We start from the raw sequence: 19,793 nt of genomic DNA, 5'->3' as shown, positions 1-19,793 counted from the left end.
TGTGTTCATCCCAAGACCTTTTCTCTGATTCTTGTGGAATCAAGAAGCTCTGTTGGCTCCAGAATATATAAGCAGCTAATATGAATCAATAAGAAAAAAATAAACAACCCAATCCAAAAATGGGCAGAAGACCTAAGCAATTCTCCAAGGAAGACATACAAATGATCAAAAGGCACATGAAAAAATGCTCAATATCACTAATTATCAGAGAAATGCAAATCAAAACTACAATGAGGTATCACCTCACACCATTCAGAATGGCCGTCATTCAAAAATCCACAAGTGACAAATGCTGGAGAGGATGTGGAGAAAGGGGAACCTTCCTACAATGCTGGTGGGAATGCAGTTTGGTGCAGCCACTATGGAAAACAGTGTGAAGATTCCTCAAAAGACTAGGAATAGACTTACCATAAGACCCAGGAATCCCACTCCTGGGCTTGTATCCAGTAGGAACCCTACTTCAGGATAACACCTGCACCCCAATGTTCATAGCAGCACTATTTACAATTGCCAGAACATGGAAAAAGCCTAAATGTCCATCAACAGGTGATTGGATAAAGATATGGTATATTTATACAATGGAATACTACTCAGCCATAAAAACTGACAACATAATGCCATTTGCAGCAACATGGGTGCTCCTGGAGAATGTCATTCTAAGTGAAGTAAGCCAGAAAGAGAAAGAAAAATACCATATGAGATCGCTCATATGTGGAATCTAAACAAATAAACAAAAACAAACAAACAAAAACAAAGCATAAATACAGGACAGAAATAGACTCGTAGGCAGAGAATACAGACTTGTGGTTGCCAGGGAGGCAGAGGATGGGAAGGGATAGACTGGGATTTCAAAATTGTAGAATAGATAAACAAGATTATACTGTATAGCACAGGGAAATATACACAAAATGTTATGGTAGCTCACAGAGAAAAAAAGTGACAATGTGTATGTGTCCATGTATGACTGAAAAATTGTGCTGAACACTGGAATTTGACACAACATTGCAAAATGATTATAAATCAATTTTAAAAAGTTAAAAAAAATAAATAAAAATTAGAAAAGAAGCTCTGTTGGGAACAATTTTAGTGAGTGTGGGTTGCAGGGATCCCTGGGAGGTATAAGTGGCTACCAGGCCCACTCAGATCTGTGTGATGGGGTTTGTTGGGCGCATTCATTCCTCAAATATATAAGAAGGTCCACTAGGGACCAGTGCTTTTCTAGGAAAAACCATCATTTAATGGATCAAGTAGACAATACCCCTACCCTCCAGGGCTTCTGTTCTCCTGTGAGTCACACCGCCAAATGATATCACATCCAGTTAGTGCTCTCAGGACAGTCCATGTGACACCTTCCTGGTCTCCTCTGTGGACCTTCTATGCAGGCCTGTTTCAACTAAGCGACCTCGGTCTATGCTATCGAACACCATCCAATACTGGGGAGGCAAGGGTGTCCATAGATCTGGTATCTCCCCCAGGAGCAGCTCCCTGCTGCATCTCACAGGCCTTGACTGTCCCCAGCACAACCTTTTCTGATTCCTCCATCTCTTCTCCCTTGGTGGGCTCCAGAGCTGAGGCCTTTTTCTCAGCATGGCCTGTGCCTCCCTAACCCCCCAGGGTCATGGAGTTTGAGATAAAGGAGGACATGCAGATTTAGCATTTGCAGTGGATGAAGTGGGTGCAGTGCCTGCCTCCTCCAGCACCACCAAGGCTGGAAACTTGGGGTCCCCCAGACCCAAAAGTGTGCCCTCAGCCAGGTAACCATGTGCCCACTGGAGTTGAATGCAAAGGTAACAGGGGTTTAGGGATGGCCACTACCCCCACATCAGTCCTTTTCCCTCAAGGGGCTCATTGGTCTTTCAACCTCGACAGTGACCAAGAGGGGTCTCAGCTGCCCTTTGTCACTCTGGGGTATTGACTTGGTCAGTTCTGTAACTTCAGTCCCACCTTCCTTTCTAAGGACCCCATATAAAGTCTACCTGAGAAGTGGGCGGGATGGGGAGACACTTGGAAAGTTGAAGTTTCCCATTTCCTCACATGTGACTCTCTCAGAAGCTCCCCCTTACCTCTCCCTCCTCATTCTCCATCACTGTGGGTGAAGATACAGGTGGTCAGGACTCCAACCAAACCCATGTCCCTGTTGTCCAAACACTGTCTGAACCGACATGTGCAATGCATGGTCAGGAGCTGGACGCAGGAGCCCCTAACCTTTATTTCCTCCTCCCGCTCTGCCCCAGTGTGTGTGCCTAGGAAGGGTGGCCCCAGGGCCCAGCCGACCCACCTGCAGCTACACAGATCCTAGTGTCCCTGGGAGACCATGGCACCTAAGTAAATTCCCTGAGGCTGTGAAAGAGTATGTGGACACCATGTAGGAGCTGGTGGGGCCTGTCCCCTCAGCCACTGGGGAGCTAGATGCAGAATTCTAAGAGGACAGAAATGAACTGAAGCAGAAACAGAACATGACCTACACGGACCTGGATCTCCTGAGCTACACTGACAAGCTGTGTTACCAGAAAGACTTCATCACCAAGGTGGGCTGGGCCTGGAGCCTGGGGGCTGCAAGATTCCAGGGACTGGCACTCTCAGCAACAGGATTGGGGTTCGTCCCAGGCCTTTGGGACTTAAACTCTGAACCTTGTCCCTCAGCTTTGTGTGTGTGTGTGTGTGTGTGTGTAGCTGACTGCCTCAGTGGTTTAAATAAAGCAGGCCATCTTTTGGAGGACATGGGGTGGGTCTCTGTTTTTCACTTTCCCTCCAGGTATTCATGGCATACAAGTTACTCCAGGACAAGGATACTCACAGCCTCTTCCATCTTACATGGAGGCTCTCATTCACCCTCAATCCCTGGCAGACTTGCTTTCGGTATAACCACACCTGTATCTCTTGATCCTAGCTGAGGAGTTGGGACAGGAAGAAGGACTCACCCTTGAAGAGGTGAGCCAGAGGAGAGAGGGACCCCTAGGTAACCAAGGGAAGCAAAGACCTAGGACAGATGGGGGAGGGATGGGACCACAGAACAGGAGGCCCACAGGGCTCTGTTCATCCCCCCCTGCCTGGAAGGCCTGGCATTGTAGAGCACCTGCTAGGGACTGGGTGCAATGCAGGACCATAGGAAGGAGAGAATGGCGGCCCATCGGGAAAGGAAGGATACACAACTGGGAATAAGGCCCAGGAGGACAGCAGGAGTGCTCTAGAGTCTGTATTTTGACTGGAGTGCTGGAGACATCCCTTCTCTTGCACACTAGTGCCATCATCCCACCACCCAGCCCTCCTCCCGCACCTGTGTATGCAGGGCCAGTCACAGTCCACCTCCCTACTACCAGCTGGTGCAGAAATGACTCCTAGTCCTGAAGGAGGAGTTGGGTGTGCAGGCACACACCAGTCAGTGCACCCTGTTTGGACTCAAGTCCTTGTGAGCCTGACATCAGCCAAGATGCCCTGACGCATGACCAAGGCCCCCATCTAGGGGTCAGTGATGAAGAAAGCCCACCAGATGTTGATTTCAAGGAACTTCTAAGGTGCTACTGAACAGAAAGTGACCTGTTCAGGATGAAACACTTTATTCTCTCTCGAGGACATCAGGGTTTCCCTCCATTCCCGGCTGGACTGCCCCTCTCCCCTTCCCAGGGTCAAAACCGCACTGGATGGAGCCTGGAACCCAGGGATGCCTCAGTTCTCAGAGAGAGGTCTTCCATTAAGAAGGCCCCAGGGCCAGGGTATGATTGCAGTGAGGACAAGGAGAAGCTCCCCACCCTGGCCTTCCTCTTGGCCTCTCAGTACAGCCTGTGGCCCTGGGGGATGTCCCAGAGCTCTGCCCCAGGGCCCTTGAGATTTGTCTGCTCTGGAGTTCAGGGGGATCCCCAGGCCCCCTCCCCTCAGACAACTGGCCTCAGTCCACCACTTCCACCAGCTGCCAAGTCTAGGAAGTGGGCTCCAGTGGGGGCCCAGTGTCTGCTGGGAAGCTGTCCCTGCCTAACCCTGACCTTGGGATCTCCGGGATGCTGGCCTTGACTCTGGGGCTGGTACATGCCTCACAGTCAAAAAAGAGGTGTGACCTTTTTGTCACAGGGAGGAGGAGGAGAAAGAGGAACTGCAGCCAGTATGGAATAGTGGGTCAGCCCTCCAGTGTCAGCCCCCCAGGGGGATCCCAGGGTACCTTAGGGGCTCCTCCTCATTCAGTGCTGACCCCAGCTGATCTGGGGGGCTGGGAGGAAGGGCAGGGAAGGAGGATGGGACCATAAGGACCAGGGTGGAGTGGGGTGGTGGGCAGTTAGAGGGTTGGGGAAGTGGATATAGGTGGCTGTGGGAGGGAGCAGCACCTTGGAGGGTTGTATGTAAAATGTGAATAATGATAGTTTTGTTTGGAAATAACCTAAGACCACTGTAGTCTTATTTATGTTTGCACTGCTCTGCAGAGAAAGGTCCTAAGAAGGAGCGCGAGGAGTTCCCCAGAGCTATGGATCCACAGGTGGCTGACTAGATCTTCCTCCACATTGACACGGGGTCCTCAGACGCTCCTGGCAGCCTGCAGCTCTCAATTTCCCCAGGGACCCCTGCATTGTCCTTTTCCCTCAAGCCTGGTTGGCCATGGGCCTGTGGCACATTCCATCATCATCTGCATCCCTGAACAAACTAGAGAAGAAGAACTGTTTTGTGCCTTTCAGCCCTCTGGATACTAACCAGTTCTCTAGAATGGACCCTGGAGACAACATTTGTCTTTGGGGAGCTTCAGTCTGCTTCCCTGAGGTGGCCAGATGACAGACCATGGTTTCCTGCCTTGGTGTCCTGACCAGAGAGGAAGACTTGGCCTGAAAAACAGGGCTTCCCTTATCTCTGCACCATTGTAGAGGGAGCCTCTTCTAGTCTCCTAGGTTTATTGCAATGTGGGGAGTGTTGGAGACAGCTCCCTCTTAATCCCAAGAACATGTGGGGAATGGGCTGAGAGGAAGCTAATGGGGCACCTGTTAAAAGTGTGTAAAAGGGGAATGTCATTCAGCATGACTGTGGGATTTGTGGGACTTCTGTGCAGGAGTGTCTTGTCCAGGTGAGGGAGGATGACCCATCTGGTTGTGGCCTTAGGGGCTAATGATTCTGCAAAGGCACTCCACAGTTAATATCCCTCCCTAACTACCCACAGCTGGAAGTGTGTGGACTGGTGTCAACAGATTTGTATTTGCATATTGAACAGTCCCTCCTATAAAGGAACCCTCCTACACTGTCAGTGGGAAAGTAGTTAGGGGCAGCCATTATGGAGAACAGTATGGAGATTCCTCAAACACCTAAAAATAGACTTACCCTAAGATACAGCAATCCCATTCTTGTGCATATATCCAGAGAAAACTCTAATTGGAAAAGATACATACACCCCAATGTTCACAGCAGCACTATTTATAATAACCAAGACATGGAAACAACCTAAATGTCCATCAACAGATGGCTGGATAAGTAAATTGTGGTGTATGTATACAATGGTATACTACTCAGCCATAAGCAAAAATAAAATAAAGCCATTTGCAACAACATGGATAGGCTTGGAGATGGTCATTCTAAGTGACGTTAGGCAAAAAGCGAAAGAAAAATACCATCTAACACTTAAATGTGAAATCTAAAGGAGAAGACACAAGTGGACTTATTTATGAAACAGAAACACACAGACAGAGAAAACAAACTTATGGTTATCAGAGGGGACAAGAATGGGAAGGGATAAATATGGAGTTTGAGATTTGCAGATACTAACTATAATACATAAATTAGATAAACAACAGGTTTATACTGTATAGCACAGGGAACTATATTCAACAACTTACAATTAACCTTTAATGAAATAGGATATGAAAGCAAGTATATGTATGTTCATGTATGATTAAAGCACTATACCGTACACCAGAAATTGACACAAAATTGTAAACTGACTACACTTCATAATATATATACCCACACACAAGGAAAACAGACATGAAATTGGTAAATTCCTTAAAAACCACTAGCTACCAAAAACTTAACTCTGATGAAATAGATGATCTAACATATATTAAAACTCTTAAAGTAATTCAACTCATAGGTAGAGTTCTTCCCAAAAAAGAAATCTCCAGATCCATATATTCACTAGAGATCTCCATTAAATGTTCCAAGAGAATAACACGAATTCCACAAAATTTTTTCTGCCAAATAGAAGCAAAGTGATTATGTCTCAAAATATTTTATGAGACCAGCATAACATAATACCAAAACCCAACAATGACAGCTCAAAAAAGAAAATTTCTGACAAATACCCCCAGGAATATGGATACACAAACACAAATTCTCAACAAAATATGTGTGCTCATTTTCTCTGGCTGTCATGACAAGTTATTACAAATTACAAATTGTATCATTAAATTACAAATTACTGTTTAGTAGCTTAACATATCTCAAATGTATTATAATAATGTTTTGCAGCTCAGTAGTCTGGTATCAGTCAAGGTGTCAAGCAGATCTGATTCCTTTTGAGAACTTACAGGAGAATCTGTTCCCTTTTCCTTTCTGGCTTCCAGAGGATGCCTGCCTTCCTTGAGTTTGGTCCCTTCTTCCATCTTCAAACTGCATCACTTTAATCTCTGCTCCTTTCACATCATGGTCTCTCTGACTCAGTTCCTCTGTCCCTACTTTTATATTAAGTACACTGAGAAAATTTATGATAACCTCATCTCAAGATTTTTAACTTAGTTACTTCTGCAAACTCTCTTTTGCCATACAAGGTAACATTCACACATTGTCACAGAAGTGATTAGATATGGACCTCATTGGGGAAATGTAATTTAGCCTCCTGCAAGAAATTCACAAGAATACCTACCATAAGCATCCATGTGAATAGACTATCACCAAGTTGAATTTATTCCAGGAATGCAAGCCTGGTTCAATAGTCAAAAATCAACAGTGTAATCTACCCTATGAAGAGTCTAGAGGAGAGAACCCATGCAAGTCACATCAATTAATACACAAAAAGCATTAAACAAAATTCAACACCCATTCACATTTAAAATGCTCAGAAAACTAGGAACAGAAGTGAACTACCTCAACTTAAAGGTACATCTACAAAACACCCACATCTAACATCATAATGGTGAAAGAATTAATGCTTTCCCCCAAGTTCAAAAACAATGTTAGAATGTCTGCTCTCTTCTGTCAGTTTGCAACTTGGCACTACAGGTTCTAGTTAGTGTAGCACAGCAATAAAAGGAAATAAAGGCATACTGATTAGAAAAGAAGAAATATAATTGTCATTATTTACAGATGACATCATTATCTATGGAAAAAGTTCCAAGGAATCTGTAAGAAAACTCATAATAAATTATAATAAATGGCTTTAGCAAGATCCCAGAATTCAAGATCCATACATAAACATAAATACACAACATTAATCATACTTCCATATTCTAGCAGTGAACTGAGCATTTGAAAACCAAAATTTAAAACATACACAATAGGTTTCAGTTCAAGGTGGCACCGTGGAAACATGCTTAACTCACCTCCTCCCACAAACACAACAAATGTACAACTACATGAGGAACAATTTTCTCTGGAAAAGCCTAAGAAATGGAGCAACCTCTTCTCATCAGGCAAACCAGAGGGAAACCACATCAAAGGAGGTGGGAAAGGCTGAGACACAATTTCACCATAAACCCCATGCCTGCTGTGGACAGACACACTCAGGAGGGAATTCAAAATGGGGAACTTCTCCCTGAGGTGTGAACGGTTTGTACCCCAGCATGGGGACTCAAACTTTGAATACTAACAACTGAGAGAGAAAACCCCAAAACATCTGAATTGGAAGACACTTGGGTCACATGCCTGTGAGACCCACTGAGTTGTGGTGAATTCAGGACCCATTCTTAAAGGGCCTGTGATCTTGGTCCCAGGGCCAAGTGCAGAAGCAGCCCTTTCTAAAGCATCCAGATTTTATGTGAAAGAGATTCATTTCCTAATTTGGAAGCATTGGTCTGAGGGGTAGGGGCTGCTGGGATTCTCCCCAGAGACTCAGGCTGGTGGTGGGTGTCATCTTCCTACTCTCCCTCTGCCTTAATAAAACCAGCAGGTACCATCTTTATTATTTTTCCCTTCCCTCTGGGAGCCAACTTTATGCCCCAGCCAGCAGGAGCCATCTTCCCAGCTCTCCCTCTGTCCTGCTATATTTCTTTCTTCTTTTTTCTTTTCTTCTGCTTCCCTTTATTCAGAAGGTGTCATCTTTGCACTCTCCCACTGCCTCCCTCCAGCCATCTTCACACTCTCCCTCTGATGGGCTCCAGAGTACCAGTATCTCCAAGCAGGGAATGTCTACACACTGGTGACCCAGTTTTTGTGGCTTCCACTCAGGGGATGCTCCTTCACTACCTGGCTCTGGAGGCCTTGGCCGATTGCATATCTGGGTCCCATGGGACTATAACAACTGGAGAGACACTTCTTGGCAGGCTACCACTTTCAGGGAACTGCATATTACACTGAGATACACCCCTAGCCTTGATGTGAAACAAAGGCCTACTTCCTAGTCTTAGAGCTTTGGACTTGGAGGCAGGTCAGGTTTGGCACACATCAGGAGGCCACAGAGGTGCTCTCACGGAAGGCAGGCTGCAGGTGCCATCTTTGCACTATCAGTCTGCCTTGTTACAACTCACTGACATTTCCCAGAAAGGAGCCTGGGCATTTATCTGAAGTCCTGTTGCTTACGACTGTTCTCCAGGGAACACCTCCAGGCTTCCTGGCTCTGGGGGTCAGCAGGGCCTACACTTCCAGTCCAAAGACTCAATATATTTGTATTTTTTAAAAGCAGTTATTGGAGGGTTTCTATTCCAATCAGCCTGAATCTAGGTGCTGACTGAGAGCCTCCCCTTCTGGATAGTGACAAATCTTGGCACATCCTCAACAGCTGGGAACTGTTAAAAATAATATAAGCTGCTTGTACAATCACAGTTTCCTTGACAACCAAGAGTAGTCAGGGTTAATTGATAAATTTCATTTCCTGCACAACTCTTCATGACTGGGAGAGAAGGTCATTTTATTTAATGCATAGAAACTAACACAGAAAGTCAAGTGAAATGAAGAAACAGAGGACTATGAACAATGTTCCAAATGAAACAACACGATAAAACCCCAGAAAAAAATCTTAATGAAATGAAGATAAGCAATTAGCCTGATGAAGAATTCAAAGTACACTCATAAAAAAAAGCCCACTGAACTGAGAATAAAAAATGGATGCACACAGTGAAAACTTCAACAAAGTTAGAAAATATAAGAAAGTTCCAAACAGAAGTCACAGAACTAAAGAATACAATATTGAACTTAAAAATACATTAGACGAAGCATGAGAAAGAATCAGGGAACTCAAGGACAGGTGAGAGAAACACCCTCAAATATGGAAGCAAAAAGGGAAATAAAGGGGGGGAAAAGTAAAGACAGCTTATGGGATTAATAGCACAACATCAAGCAGAGTAACATTCTCATTATAGGAGCTCCAGAAGGAGAAGAGAAAACGGGACAGGAAACATATTTGAAGAAACAATGTCTAAAACATTTCCTAACCTGGGGAAGGAAACAGATACTGAGTTACAAGAAGCCCAGAGAGCTCCAAAGTAGACTAGTAACTAGTAAGGAGATTTACTGAATCAGTAAACTTTAAAATTTCCAACAAACAAAAATCCAGGATCACCAATACCACAGAAATACAAAACATCATAAAGACATACTATAAACAACTACATAGAAACAAAATGGATAACCTAGAAGAAATGGACAGGTTTCTAGAAACATACAGTCCACCAAGACTGAATCAAGCAGAAACTGACCACTTGAACACAAATTGAGCATTAGAAATGAAATTGAATTTGCAATAAAAACCCTCCCTACAAATAAAAGTCCAGGACCAGATGGCTTAACTGGGAAATTCTATCAAACATACAAAGAAGAACTCATAATGGTCCTTCTCAAACTCTTCCAGAAGACTGAAAAGGAGAGTGTACTCCCAAACTCATTCTATGAAGCCACCATCACCCTGATACCAAAACCAGACAAAGAAACTACCAAAAAACAAAGTTGCAGACCAATATCACTGATAAATATAGATGCAAAAATCCTCAACAAAATATTAGCAAACAGAAACCAACAGTATATAAATTATATCATACACCAGGATCAAGTTGGTTTCATCCCAGGGACACAAGGATGGTTCAACATAAGCAAATCAATCAATGAAATATACCACATCAACAAGAGAAAGGAAAAAAACCACATGATCATCTCAATAGGTGTAGGAAAAGCATTTGATAAAATTCAACACCCATTTATGTTAAAAACTCTCACCAAAGTGGGTATACAGGGAACATATCTGAACATATTAAAAAACTTTATGACAAACCTACAGTAAGCATAGTACTCAATGGTGAAAAACTGAAAAATCTTCCCACTAAAATCTGGGATCAGACAACGTTGTCCACTATCACCACTCCTATTCAACATAATCTTGGAAGTCCTAGTCACATAAATCAGGCAAGAAAAAGAAATAAAAGGGATCCAAATTGGAAGAGAAGTAAAACTGACAGTATACGCAGATGACATTATACTATATATAGAAAACCCTAAGAGGTCCACACAAAAACTACTATAACTAATCAAAGAATTCAGCAAAGTAGCAGGATACAAGATTAATGTACAAAAATCAGTTTCATTTCTTTACACTAATGATGAACCAGCAGGAAAAGAAAGTAAAGAAACAGTCTCTTTTCAAATAGCACCAAAAGTAGAAAAAAAATCTAGGAATAAATCTAACCAAGGAGGTGAAAAACTTATACATGGAAAACTATGAAACACTGATGAAAGAAATTAAAGAAGACTTGAGAAAATGGAAAGATATCCCATGCTCCTGGATTAGAAGAATCAACATTGTTAAGAAGGTCACACTGCCTAAGGCAATCTATAGATTTAATGCAATCTCTATCAAATTACCCAGGACATATTTCACAGAACTAGAATAAATCATATGAAAATTTAATGGAGTCACATGAGACCCAGAATTGCCAAAGCATTACTGAAGAAAAAGAATGAGGCTAGAGGAATAACACCCCCAGACCTCAGACAATACTACAGAGATACAATCATCCAAACAGCATGGTATTGGTACAAAAACAGACATATGCATCAATGTAACAGAACAGAGAGCCCAGAAATGAACCCACAAATTTTGGTCAATTAAACTTTGACAAAGGAGGTAAGAACATATAATGGAATAAAAACAGTCTCTTCAGCAATGGTGCTGGGAAACCTGGGCAGCAGCATGTAAATCAATGAAGCTAGGATACTCCCTCACACCATATACAAAAGTAAACTCAAAATGAGTTAAAGACTTAAACATATGTCAAGGTAAAATAAACTTCCTAGAAGAAAACATAGGCAAAACATTATCTCATATATATCCCAGCAATGTTCTCCCAAGGCAGTTTACTCAAGAAAAAGAAAAGCAGAAATAAACAAATGGGACATAAATAAACTTACAGGATTTTGCACAGCAAAGGAAAACATAAGCAAAACAAAACAACCTATGGAATGGGCTCTCTCCAAGACAGGCATCCCACTGTCCATCAGCTGCCTGGGGACTAGGTGCTTTATTCACTGAAGTAACTGAACTAGTTTGTGTCCTAGTGTATACCAACAACACTTGCTGAATTAATTAGTAACTGGGAAGCCCAGGTGGAGTTAGTAGCTCTGTCCAGAATTATCTCATATCAGTTGTATCACCAAGTGACAGTAATCTATTCCCTTATCAGTCTGTCTCCTACACCTGCAGCATTTCTCAGAGCATGCAGGAACATGGACCAGGGCCAGGCAGAGAAGATGCTCTATGGATAAATCTTGCCAGGAGAGGATGTTGCCCTAGACCACACAACCATGTGACTCAAGTATAACAGTCTCACTTCCACAGACTCTGCTTCACACTCCAGGATGATGCCCAAGAGACTGAGGACAGGGAGGACACTAGTCTCACCAGGCCCGTTCACTTCCAGGGAGTAACAACTAGAGCACTAACCCGAGGCTAAGGGCTCAGCACTCACCTGTGTGTTTCATCCAATCCTCCCAACCCTGAGGTGGGTATCACTACCCTCTCTACAGGAGAGAAAAACAAGCTCAGGTCACACACAGATGTCCAGAGACCACACTCTTCCCCGCTCTACTGTAGACTCCCAGCCACAGATCAGAACATGGGCCTCAATCTGGTCTGAAGTCAGTCAGTGGGAGGTGGGTTCTTGGGTGTTTGTTGTTAGGCTGCATAACTCACATGTTATATATTTGTCAAATGTTAAATACATTGTAAGAAATGCCATCCAGTTTGGCTACCATTCCCACACTGACAGAGATGGGAAAGTAGAAGCACCCTAAAAGCAACCCAAAGGCCCTCTCCTGCATAAATGACTTTGCCCTCCCCCCTTCTCCTCCCCCTTCAGCCCCCAACAGCAGGCCTCAGCCCAGCACAAGATCAGCAGGGGAAGCAGCAGCAAGAACTGGCCTGGTAAGTGTCAGAGGTCACCGGGAGACATCTCAGTACCACCCCCACCTCACTCTGCCACCTTAGAGAGGTTCAGCCTTATCAAATGTCTCCACCTGGGCCTCAGGTGCCCAGACCAGTGGTGGACACTAGGCCAAGCTGGATTGTATTCTCTCCCCCAGGAGTCAGAGTGCTCTAAAGACATATACCCCTGGGAAGCTAGGGTCAGCTCTCTTCTGCCAAGTGCATGGGGATGTGGCAAAATGAAAAGAATAAATAAAAAAAAACTGTGCAGAGATGCAGGGTGCAAGAAGATTCTGTAAATGTGAAGAGGGAGGGAAGTAGCTGCCTTGGTCTAGTTTTTAGTTCCTGGTTACATCCATGCCTGAAGCTTTAACTACTCTTCCTGTCCGTGCAACACCATAAGAAATCCCTGGATCTTAATCACAAACTCCCCAATTTCTACAACCCATTTGCTACAAGTAGTGCCTGAATTACTTTAGCACCCTTCCCTATCTTTCACTCAGCTACCTCCAAGTCATTCTCTAGGTCCCAGCTTAAACAGCACTTCCTCCAGGAAACCCTCCTGGACTACTCCTCAAAACTTTGCTCCACTTTTTATGGGTATAAAAGGTAACACTCTGCACCTCATCATATTCAGTAAATGTGATTACTTTCCTGTTAGACTGTAAACACCAAAGCATTAAAACCACTTTGATCCTAGTGCTTAGCACACAGGTCAGGTACATGCTCGGTAACATTACTAAATGAATGAAAATCAAGAAACTGGTGGAGGTAAGTAGGAGGAGTGAGAAGGGTCAACACTGATAAACACTCTTCTGATAAAAATGATGCTGCTTTGAACCTACCTTCCTCACCCCTTCCAAGTTTCTGGTTCCTCCCTCTTCCAACTCTACATTAGGCCCAAGTTGGCCATGACAATCATGTTATACTTTGGTGCCAACTCATTCAGGAACCCAGGCTGCAGGAAGCATGTTTCCAGGTAACTCACCATAACAGAAGAAAGTCTATAGGAGTTTAGGGAAGAAAAGAATAATGTCAGGTTTTCAGGTCTAGACAAATCTCAGTTCTGCTCTACATTTACTGGCTGTGAACCCTGGACAAGTTACCTGAGACCTAGTTTCCTTATCTGTAAAGTGAAAAAAATAATACCTCAAAGGTGAGGATGAAAATGACTTTGAAACCACAGCACCTAAGGCAAGCTTGCAACTAATGATAGTCAGCTGGTTGTGGTGAAGTCCATGCAGACCTCACCCCTACACCCCTACCCCCAGCTCCTACCAGCCTCAGATGGGTTCAGAGACCAGAACCTGCTCTAAGACTGAGCATCTGAGACAGACCTTGGAGAACATATATTCTATTGGATTTCCAATGTACAGGAGCCCCAGGAAGTGAAAGAGAAAAGAGAAGCAAAAAGGAAGAAAGAGCATCTCAGGGTCAGGCAGGGGGGTGGGCAGAGCAGGCTGGATGAGTGGTGGGGTAGCATGAGATGCCTGTTGGGGTATCAGTTGTTTTCTACTTAGTAGGTACATTACTGCGAGCAAGGTGAGGAATAAACTATACATGGTTCCTAGAAAACTCAACTAGAATGCTTTTCATAAAACTTTTTATTAATGCTTGAGAATTGAGAACATACCAATTCATTTCATCAGAATGGCATATCAACTATAGCCAACCACTGGGAGCACATTATTAGGGATGTTACTAATATGAAAATGAATTTTGTTTGCATTTTCCTTGTACTCAAAACCGTTCAGAAACTCTGGATTTTCTGTTGCTCATGTAAGATGGATGGTCTCCTCACATCTTTGAGCTCCAAAAACCATACAAGAGACTTCTTTATTAAAAGTCAAATTAACAGTCAAACCAGCACAACTAGGAATCTGGTCTGGAGCCTCTGTAGATGATTTATAGCACTGCTGGTCCTGCCTTTCAAACAGCTGGTACCAATACCCAGCAAAGTCCCAGGGAGGGATAGAGGGAGGGCTACAGCTGAAACTAATAAGGACAAGTTCATGCAGGAGATGTACCTCAGAGGAAGGCAGGACATGCCTAGGGCCCAGCCCTTCTTGGGGATGGGCTGGAGGGAAACACCACTGGCATCTTAACAGGATGCTCCCCTGGTGCAGGGACTGACTGTGCCACGTGTGCACTGTATGCGGGTCATTTGGCACATCCGCCTCCACCACATATACAAAGGCCAGTAACACTTTCAATCAATGTAACAACAAAAAGCAAAACAAAACCCACATACATTTCAAAATGCCCCTGGAGACAGAGTAAAAAAATCACACCCACTGAGTACCCCTAAATTAGCAGAAAGAAAACAGAACAATTACAGTGGGTACAAAGTCAAAGACAGACAAAGAGGGAAACAAAATTTGATGAGGATACAGCAGAAAAAGGGCTTCCTTCAGTTACTTTCACCTACCAACTCAAGTTCCAGCTCCTTAGAAAACAAAATCCTTCAGAACTTGGCCCCACCTATCCCAGCTGCCTCCACTCCAGCTTTCTCCCCAAGGCACCCACCCACACCCTCCCTTTCCAAACAACTCCTGGTTTTCCTGACCAGATGTGCCATTTTCAGATTTCTGTGCCTTGGCATGTGCATTCTCCTCTACCTGGGGTGCACTTCTCAAGGCAAACTCCCAATCATACATCCACACCAAGCACGAAGGTTTGTGAAGCCAGACACAGACAGTCCCACATCACTCTGGCCTTCTGTCCCCACAGCACTCCCCACGGGCCTTCTGTGCTCCTGCTTAACTGCACCCCACTGTCTGGAGCAAGAGCTAATGAAGGGTAGGTGCCCCTTGACTCCTTGTGGAAAACTGGCACTCAATGAATTCTAAATGAATGACCTTGCATGAAAGGTTTTTGTAAAAGGCTAAAAAGAAAATCACACAGAAAGCAGACAACAGATATTTTCTACTATTGAAAGCATGTATTTTCTCAACTCTGATCTTTGGTTGAGTATCACTTAGGAACCAGACAGAGATGCTCTACCACTTTCTAGTTGGGTATCCGTGGGCAAATTAAGCAACCTTGTTGTGTCCAAACTTCCACTTACTGAAAGGAACCACCTCTGCATTTTGGTTAAGAGGACTAATTAATATATATTTAAAAAAAGAAAAGAAAACAGAAAGTGTTGACTAAATGGTAGTTCTCACTAGCCTGCCGGAATCACAGACACTTTAACAAGACTGGATACTGTGCCATCAGGAATGTGAGCACAATGAAATTTTTGTTAAAATCATGTTTTGAGGAGAGCTGAAAGTCAACAAACAGCTTGTTTTCCAGCTGCGCTGTGCTCTGTACAGTCCTCAGCACCGATCCCCAGTGACCACTATGTCCCCCAGCTCCTCTGACAACGTGGGCTCCCAGTTCTCTGGTCTCTGACCACATCTCCTCCTCCTCTTCTGTAGCTTGCCCACTAAGGACACCTAAAGTCAGACATTCCTTTGGCTCAGCTCACAAATTTTTTTTCTCAACGTGTCCCTTCTCAAGACTTCAATTAGGACCTCTATGGAGATGACTTCACAATCTCTCAGTCATTCAGAAAATGTTTCAAACTGAGTTTATCCAACATAGATACTTACCTTAATTAGATGATGAAACATACAGCTTCAGCTTCTTTCATATCATTTTTTTCTTTTTTCCCAAGTCTTATATATCACCAGTCCTCAGCTTCCTCTTCCTTTGCCCACCTCTTAAATCTACTTGCTTACCAACGTTCCTTCTTCAGTCTTTCTGTTCTGTCTCACTGATTCTTAACCTCTCTGGGATAATGAACACTTTGAAAATGTACTGAATGCTATGGATTCTTTACTAAAAAGATAAACACACAGAATATATGCACACAATTTCACCTAACCAATGACTCAAATAAGAATCTGTGTTCATCCACGCCAGACTACAAATTACACAAATTTTCATCTCCAGATTCTAAGTCTCTCTTATTTTCAGGATGCCTTCTGTATATAGCCTAAATAGCCTACCAGCATCATAAACTCAACAAGTCCAAACCAGAACTATTTCTCCTTAACAAACCTCCTCTGCCTACAGTACTCCTCCTCTAATGGCACCACCATGCCCCCCAAGCTAGAAGCCTTGGAATTAACAAACTTCCCTATACTACATCACCAGGTCCTGTCTCAGAATCTCTCCCAAATCCAAATCTCACCTCTTCAGCCTCTTACTCTGTAAAATCTCATCATCCTTTGCTTCATCCCATACCTGCCATGATGGAAAGCCCACCACTCCTCTGAGAAGAGACTGTTACTGATCTTAACATCTCCATCTTCCATGCCACTACATCACTTCACCTCTAGAAGGTTGCATAGCCTTATTCCCCATCTGAGTTTTCTACCATCATTTACACCAGTGTTGATGTAGATTCTCCCAAAATTTCAAAACTGATCATGTGCCTGCCTCTTCTCAAAAACTCTGATGCTTCTCCATTGCACAAATATAAAGTCAAACTCCCTTCTGCCTACAGAGTTCCCCACAATTTGCCACCTAAGTTCTTTTCCAGGATTGGATTCCACAGCTTAGATTGTCACTTGCATCTATTGTCTTCCTATCAAAACCACACCCACTCAGAAAGGCTCAATTCAAACTCCACTCTTTATATCCTCTACCGAATGATTAGGAAATGATTTTGCACAGGAAAGGCAAAATTCCAAAAGAACAGATTCAGAAAATGAAAGATTTCTTTTTCTTCCTTAAAATCTTTTAAGTCCTTCTGGAAACATTAAGCTTTTATAAAATCAGTGAGTCAAGTATTATTAATATTTCAATCAAGAAATCAGGAAGATAAAATAAAAAATGGAAACAGATAAAAATCAAATTTCTTCTCTATAGCACAGGGAACTATATTCAGTATCTTATAGTAAACTTTAATGAAAAAGAATATAAAACAAAAAATATGTACATGTATATATATGTACGACAAATATTACGATGTATACTAGAAAATGACTCACTGTAACGGACTATATCTCAATTCAAAAAAATTTAAATAAATAAATGAGTAAATATATCATTTATTCAAATATTATTTCAATCAAGAAATCCTTTATAAACCCAGCATTCTTAACCAACATTTACTAAATACTAATAAAGCACAAAATAGATTAAACTTATATTAAATATCATCAACCTGAAGATTAAAAGTTATCGTCTGGAACAGGATTCTAATATTCCAGTATTTGTACTTGGATATTAAGAAAGGAAAAAAAAATTACACTAAGAGGACTTGACATTTCACCTAATAGAGATGTAAGTCACATTAAGTGGACAACTGTGATAGAAAGTTACCCAATCTAAATCATCTTCAGACTAGGAAAAATTCTTATCAGATTAAAAAAACAAATCTTTCAACTGACATGTTATGAACCTAAGGACTTTCTTCAGTACACAGTTAAGCATTATTTCTTCTAAGGGCCCAAGGACATGATGGGCAATTCCCACTGGCACCACGGAAGGTGCTGAACCGAATCCATCCATGGAAAATGCAGATAAGGTGGGCTGTGGATTCTGGCTGGCAGAAGTCCCACAGAGACCAAATGAATTACCCGAGATTCTGTGGAAAAAGTCAAGAGAGTGAGAGGGAGTCGGGAGAAAACTCCAGGTGCCTCTCAAATGCTCCCACATTTATTGTGTACAATCAAAGGAAAAATCATTAACAGTGGTGTGACAGAATGCAGGAATTTAGGGAAAGACAGGATGGGCTAGAGATTGGAGAAGTCACTATGAGTACAAAGGCTTGGTTTATCTTTAGGGAAGTCATGGGGCGAGGGGAACAAGATACATTCTTTAGGTATGTTAATTACAAAGCAGACTACCAGACCAGCCAGTTCCTTGTTTTGGGAATAACAGATTATCTAACAGCAGGCATGCCCAGGGTTTATAGCTGAGGTCCTGAGGCATTGCTTTGCAATGAGCAGAGTGCTTATCTAAAACCTCAACTATGCAAGCAAGGCATTGTCTCTGCTTTCTATGGCAAGGAGACAGAAGTGCCTATGCACAAGCGCCTTGTTGCAAAGCAGTTATTAAGCACATTTGTTCTTAAAGGTGACAGGCGGCTGGGCTCTGTTACAACTTGTTAACCCAATCATGGCTCCCACAGAGGGCAAACAAGATGATGATTTCAGGATTGTGCACACAAGCCACTGTGCACTCAACCTGGTGGGGAGTCCTGGGTGCCCAGGTCCTGGTCTCCACCCCACCCCTGGCGCCACTACCCACCGCCTGAACGCCACTCCCCCAATCCCCGCGACCAGAGAGGGCCGGCTGGGAAGCGCCCCAAGCAACACCCCAGCCTAGAGGCCCAGCCCCGCCCAAGACGCCTGCGCAAGGACGACGGGGCAGCCTGGCTGGGGTCCCGGCCCGGCTCGGGGTTGGGGCTGTGGTCAGGGGCCCACGCCGCGGCTGCGTGTACTAAGACCAGGCGGGGGACCATGCGGGAGGGCGCAGCCGGCACGCAGAGCGAGAACACTCACCACTCGACGACGTGGGAGCCCTCCCCAATGTAAGAGGTTGCTGGAGCGTGGCTCCACAGCAAATACCTGCCCGCGGACCATCTCGGGGCTGTGCCCCCCGCCCCCGCCGCCACTGCCACCGGCGCCAGGTTGGCTGCCGAGCCGCCGCCGCCGCTGCCGTCGCTGCGCTGGGAACGAAGATCCGCGGCCGCCACTCTGCCCATGCCGCGCCTCCTGGAGGGACCGCTCCGCCGCCGTTGCCGCCCGGAGAAAGGCGGGCACCGCTCTGAAGTTCCGCAGAGCCGCCATTCGCTCAACCAACTGCCGCCTGCCTGCCTGAGGAACTGACTGTTGGGCGGGCGGAGGGAGGGGCACGGCCAGGGAGGGTGCCTGGACATGGCTGGGAAGCACGTGCGCGGATTGGCTCCCGTGTCCTGAGGGCGGGGCTGCGCGCTTAAGATGGAGACACGTGTGTATAAGGGTCCGCCCAGATTTGAGAGAGTAATAGTGGGTGTATATTAAAGATCAGTAACCAAGGCAATTCAGACCCTTTTAGTTTCTTCCTAAGCTTTTTAAAATAAATTATTTTAGTGAACTAAGATGGAACTAGAGTAAAAGGAAAAAGCATCATACGTATAGATCAATCAATTTTGACAAAATGAACATACTTATAAAGGCACTACCCATATCAAGAAATAGACCACTTTCAACACCCCCAAATCCACTTTATGCACCTTCTAAGTCACTAATTCCTTTTCCCCAAAGTAATCACTGCCCCGAAGGTC

General features: G+C 44.1%; 1 protein-coding gene across 10 annotated transcripts in view; it reads right to left on the bottom strand.

Annotated features, from left to right (window-relative positions):
- LOC102542306 (uncharacterized) overlaps positions 1-19,351 on the bottom strand; it is a 96,057-nt gene extending 76,706 nt beyond the window's left edge. For 9 of the 10 annotated variants that reach the window (XR_012077843.1, XR_012077842.1, XM_072972256.1 and 6 more), the window contains exon 1: positions 19,030-19,351. Coding sequence is in view for 8 of the 10 variants with exons in the window: in XM_072972256.1 (XP_072828357.1) it covers positions 19,030-19,317 (288 nt within the window). In the remaining 2 variants the exon portion in view is untranslated. The remainder of the gene's footprint in view (positions 1-19,029) is intronic. The other variant, XM_072972250.1, reaches the window with a different exon arrangement.
- Between the last annotated feature and the right edge of the window lie 442 nt (positions 19,352-19,793).

This window comes from Vicugna pacos, chromosome 11 (assembly GCF_048564905.1).
Source record: "Vicugna pacos chromosome 11, VicPac4, whole genome shotgun sequence".
NCBI lineage: Eukaryota > Metazoa > Chordata > Mammalia > Artiodactyla > Camelidae > Vicugna > Vicugna pacos.
This window is presented reverse-complemented; position numbering and strand designations above follow the sequence as displayed.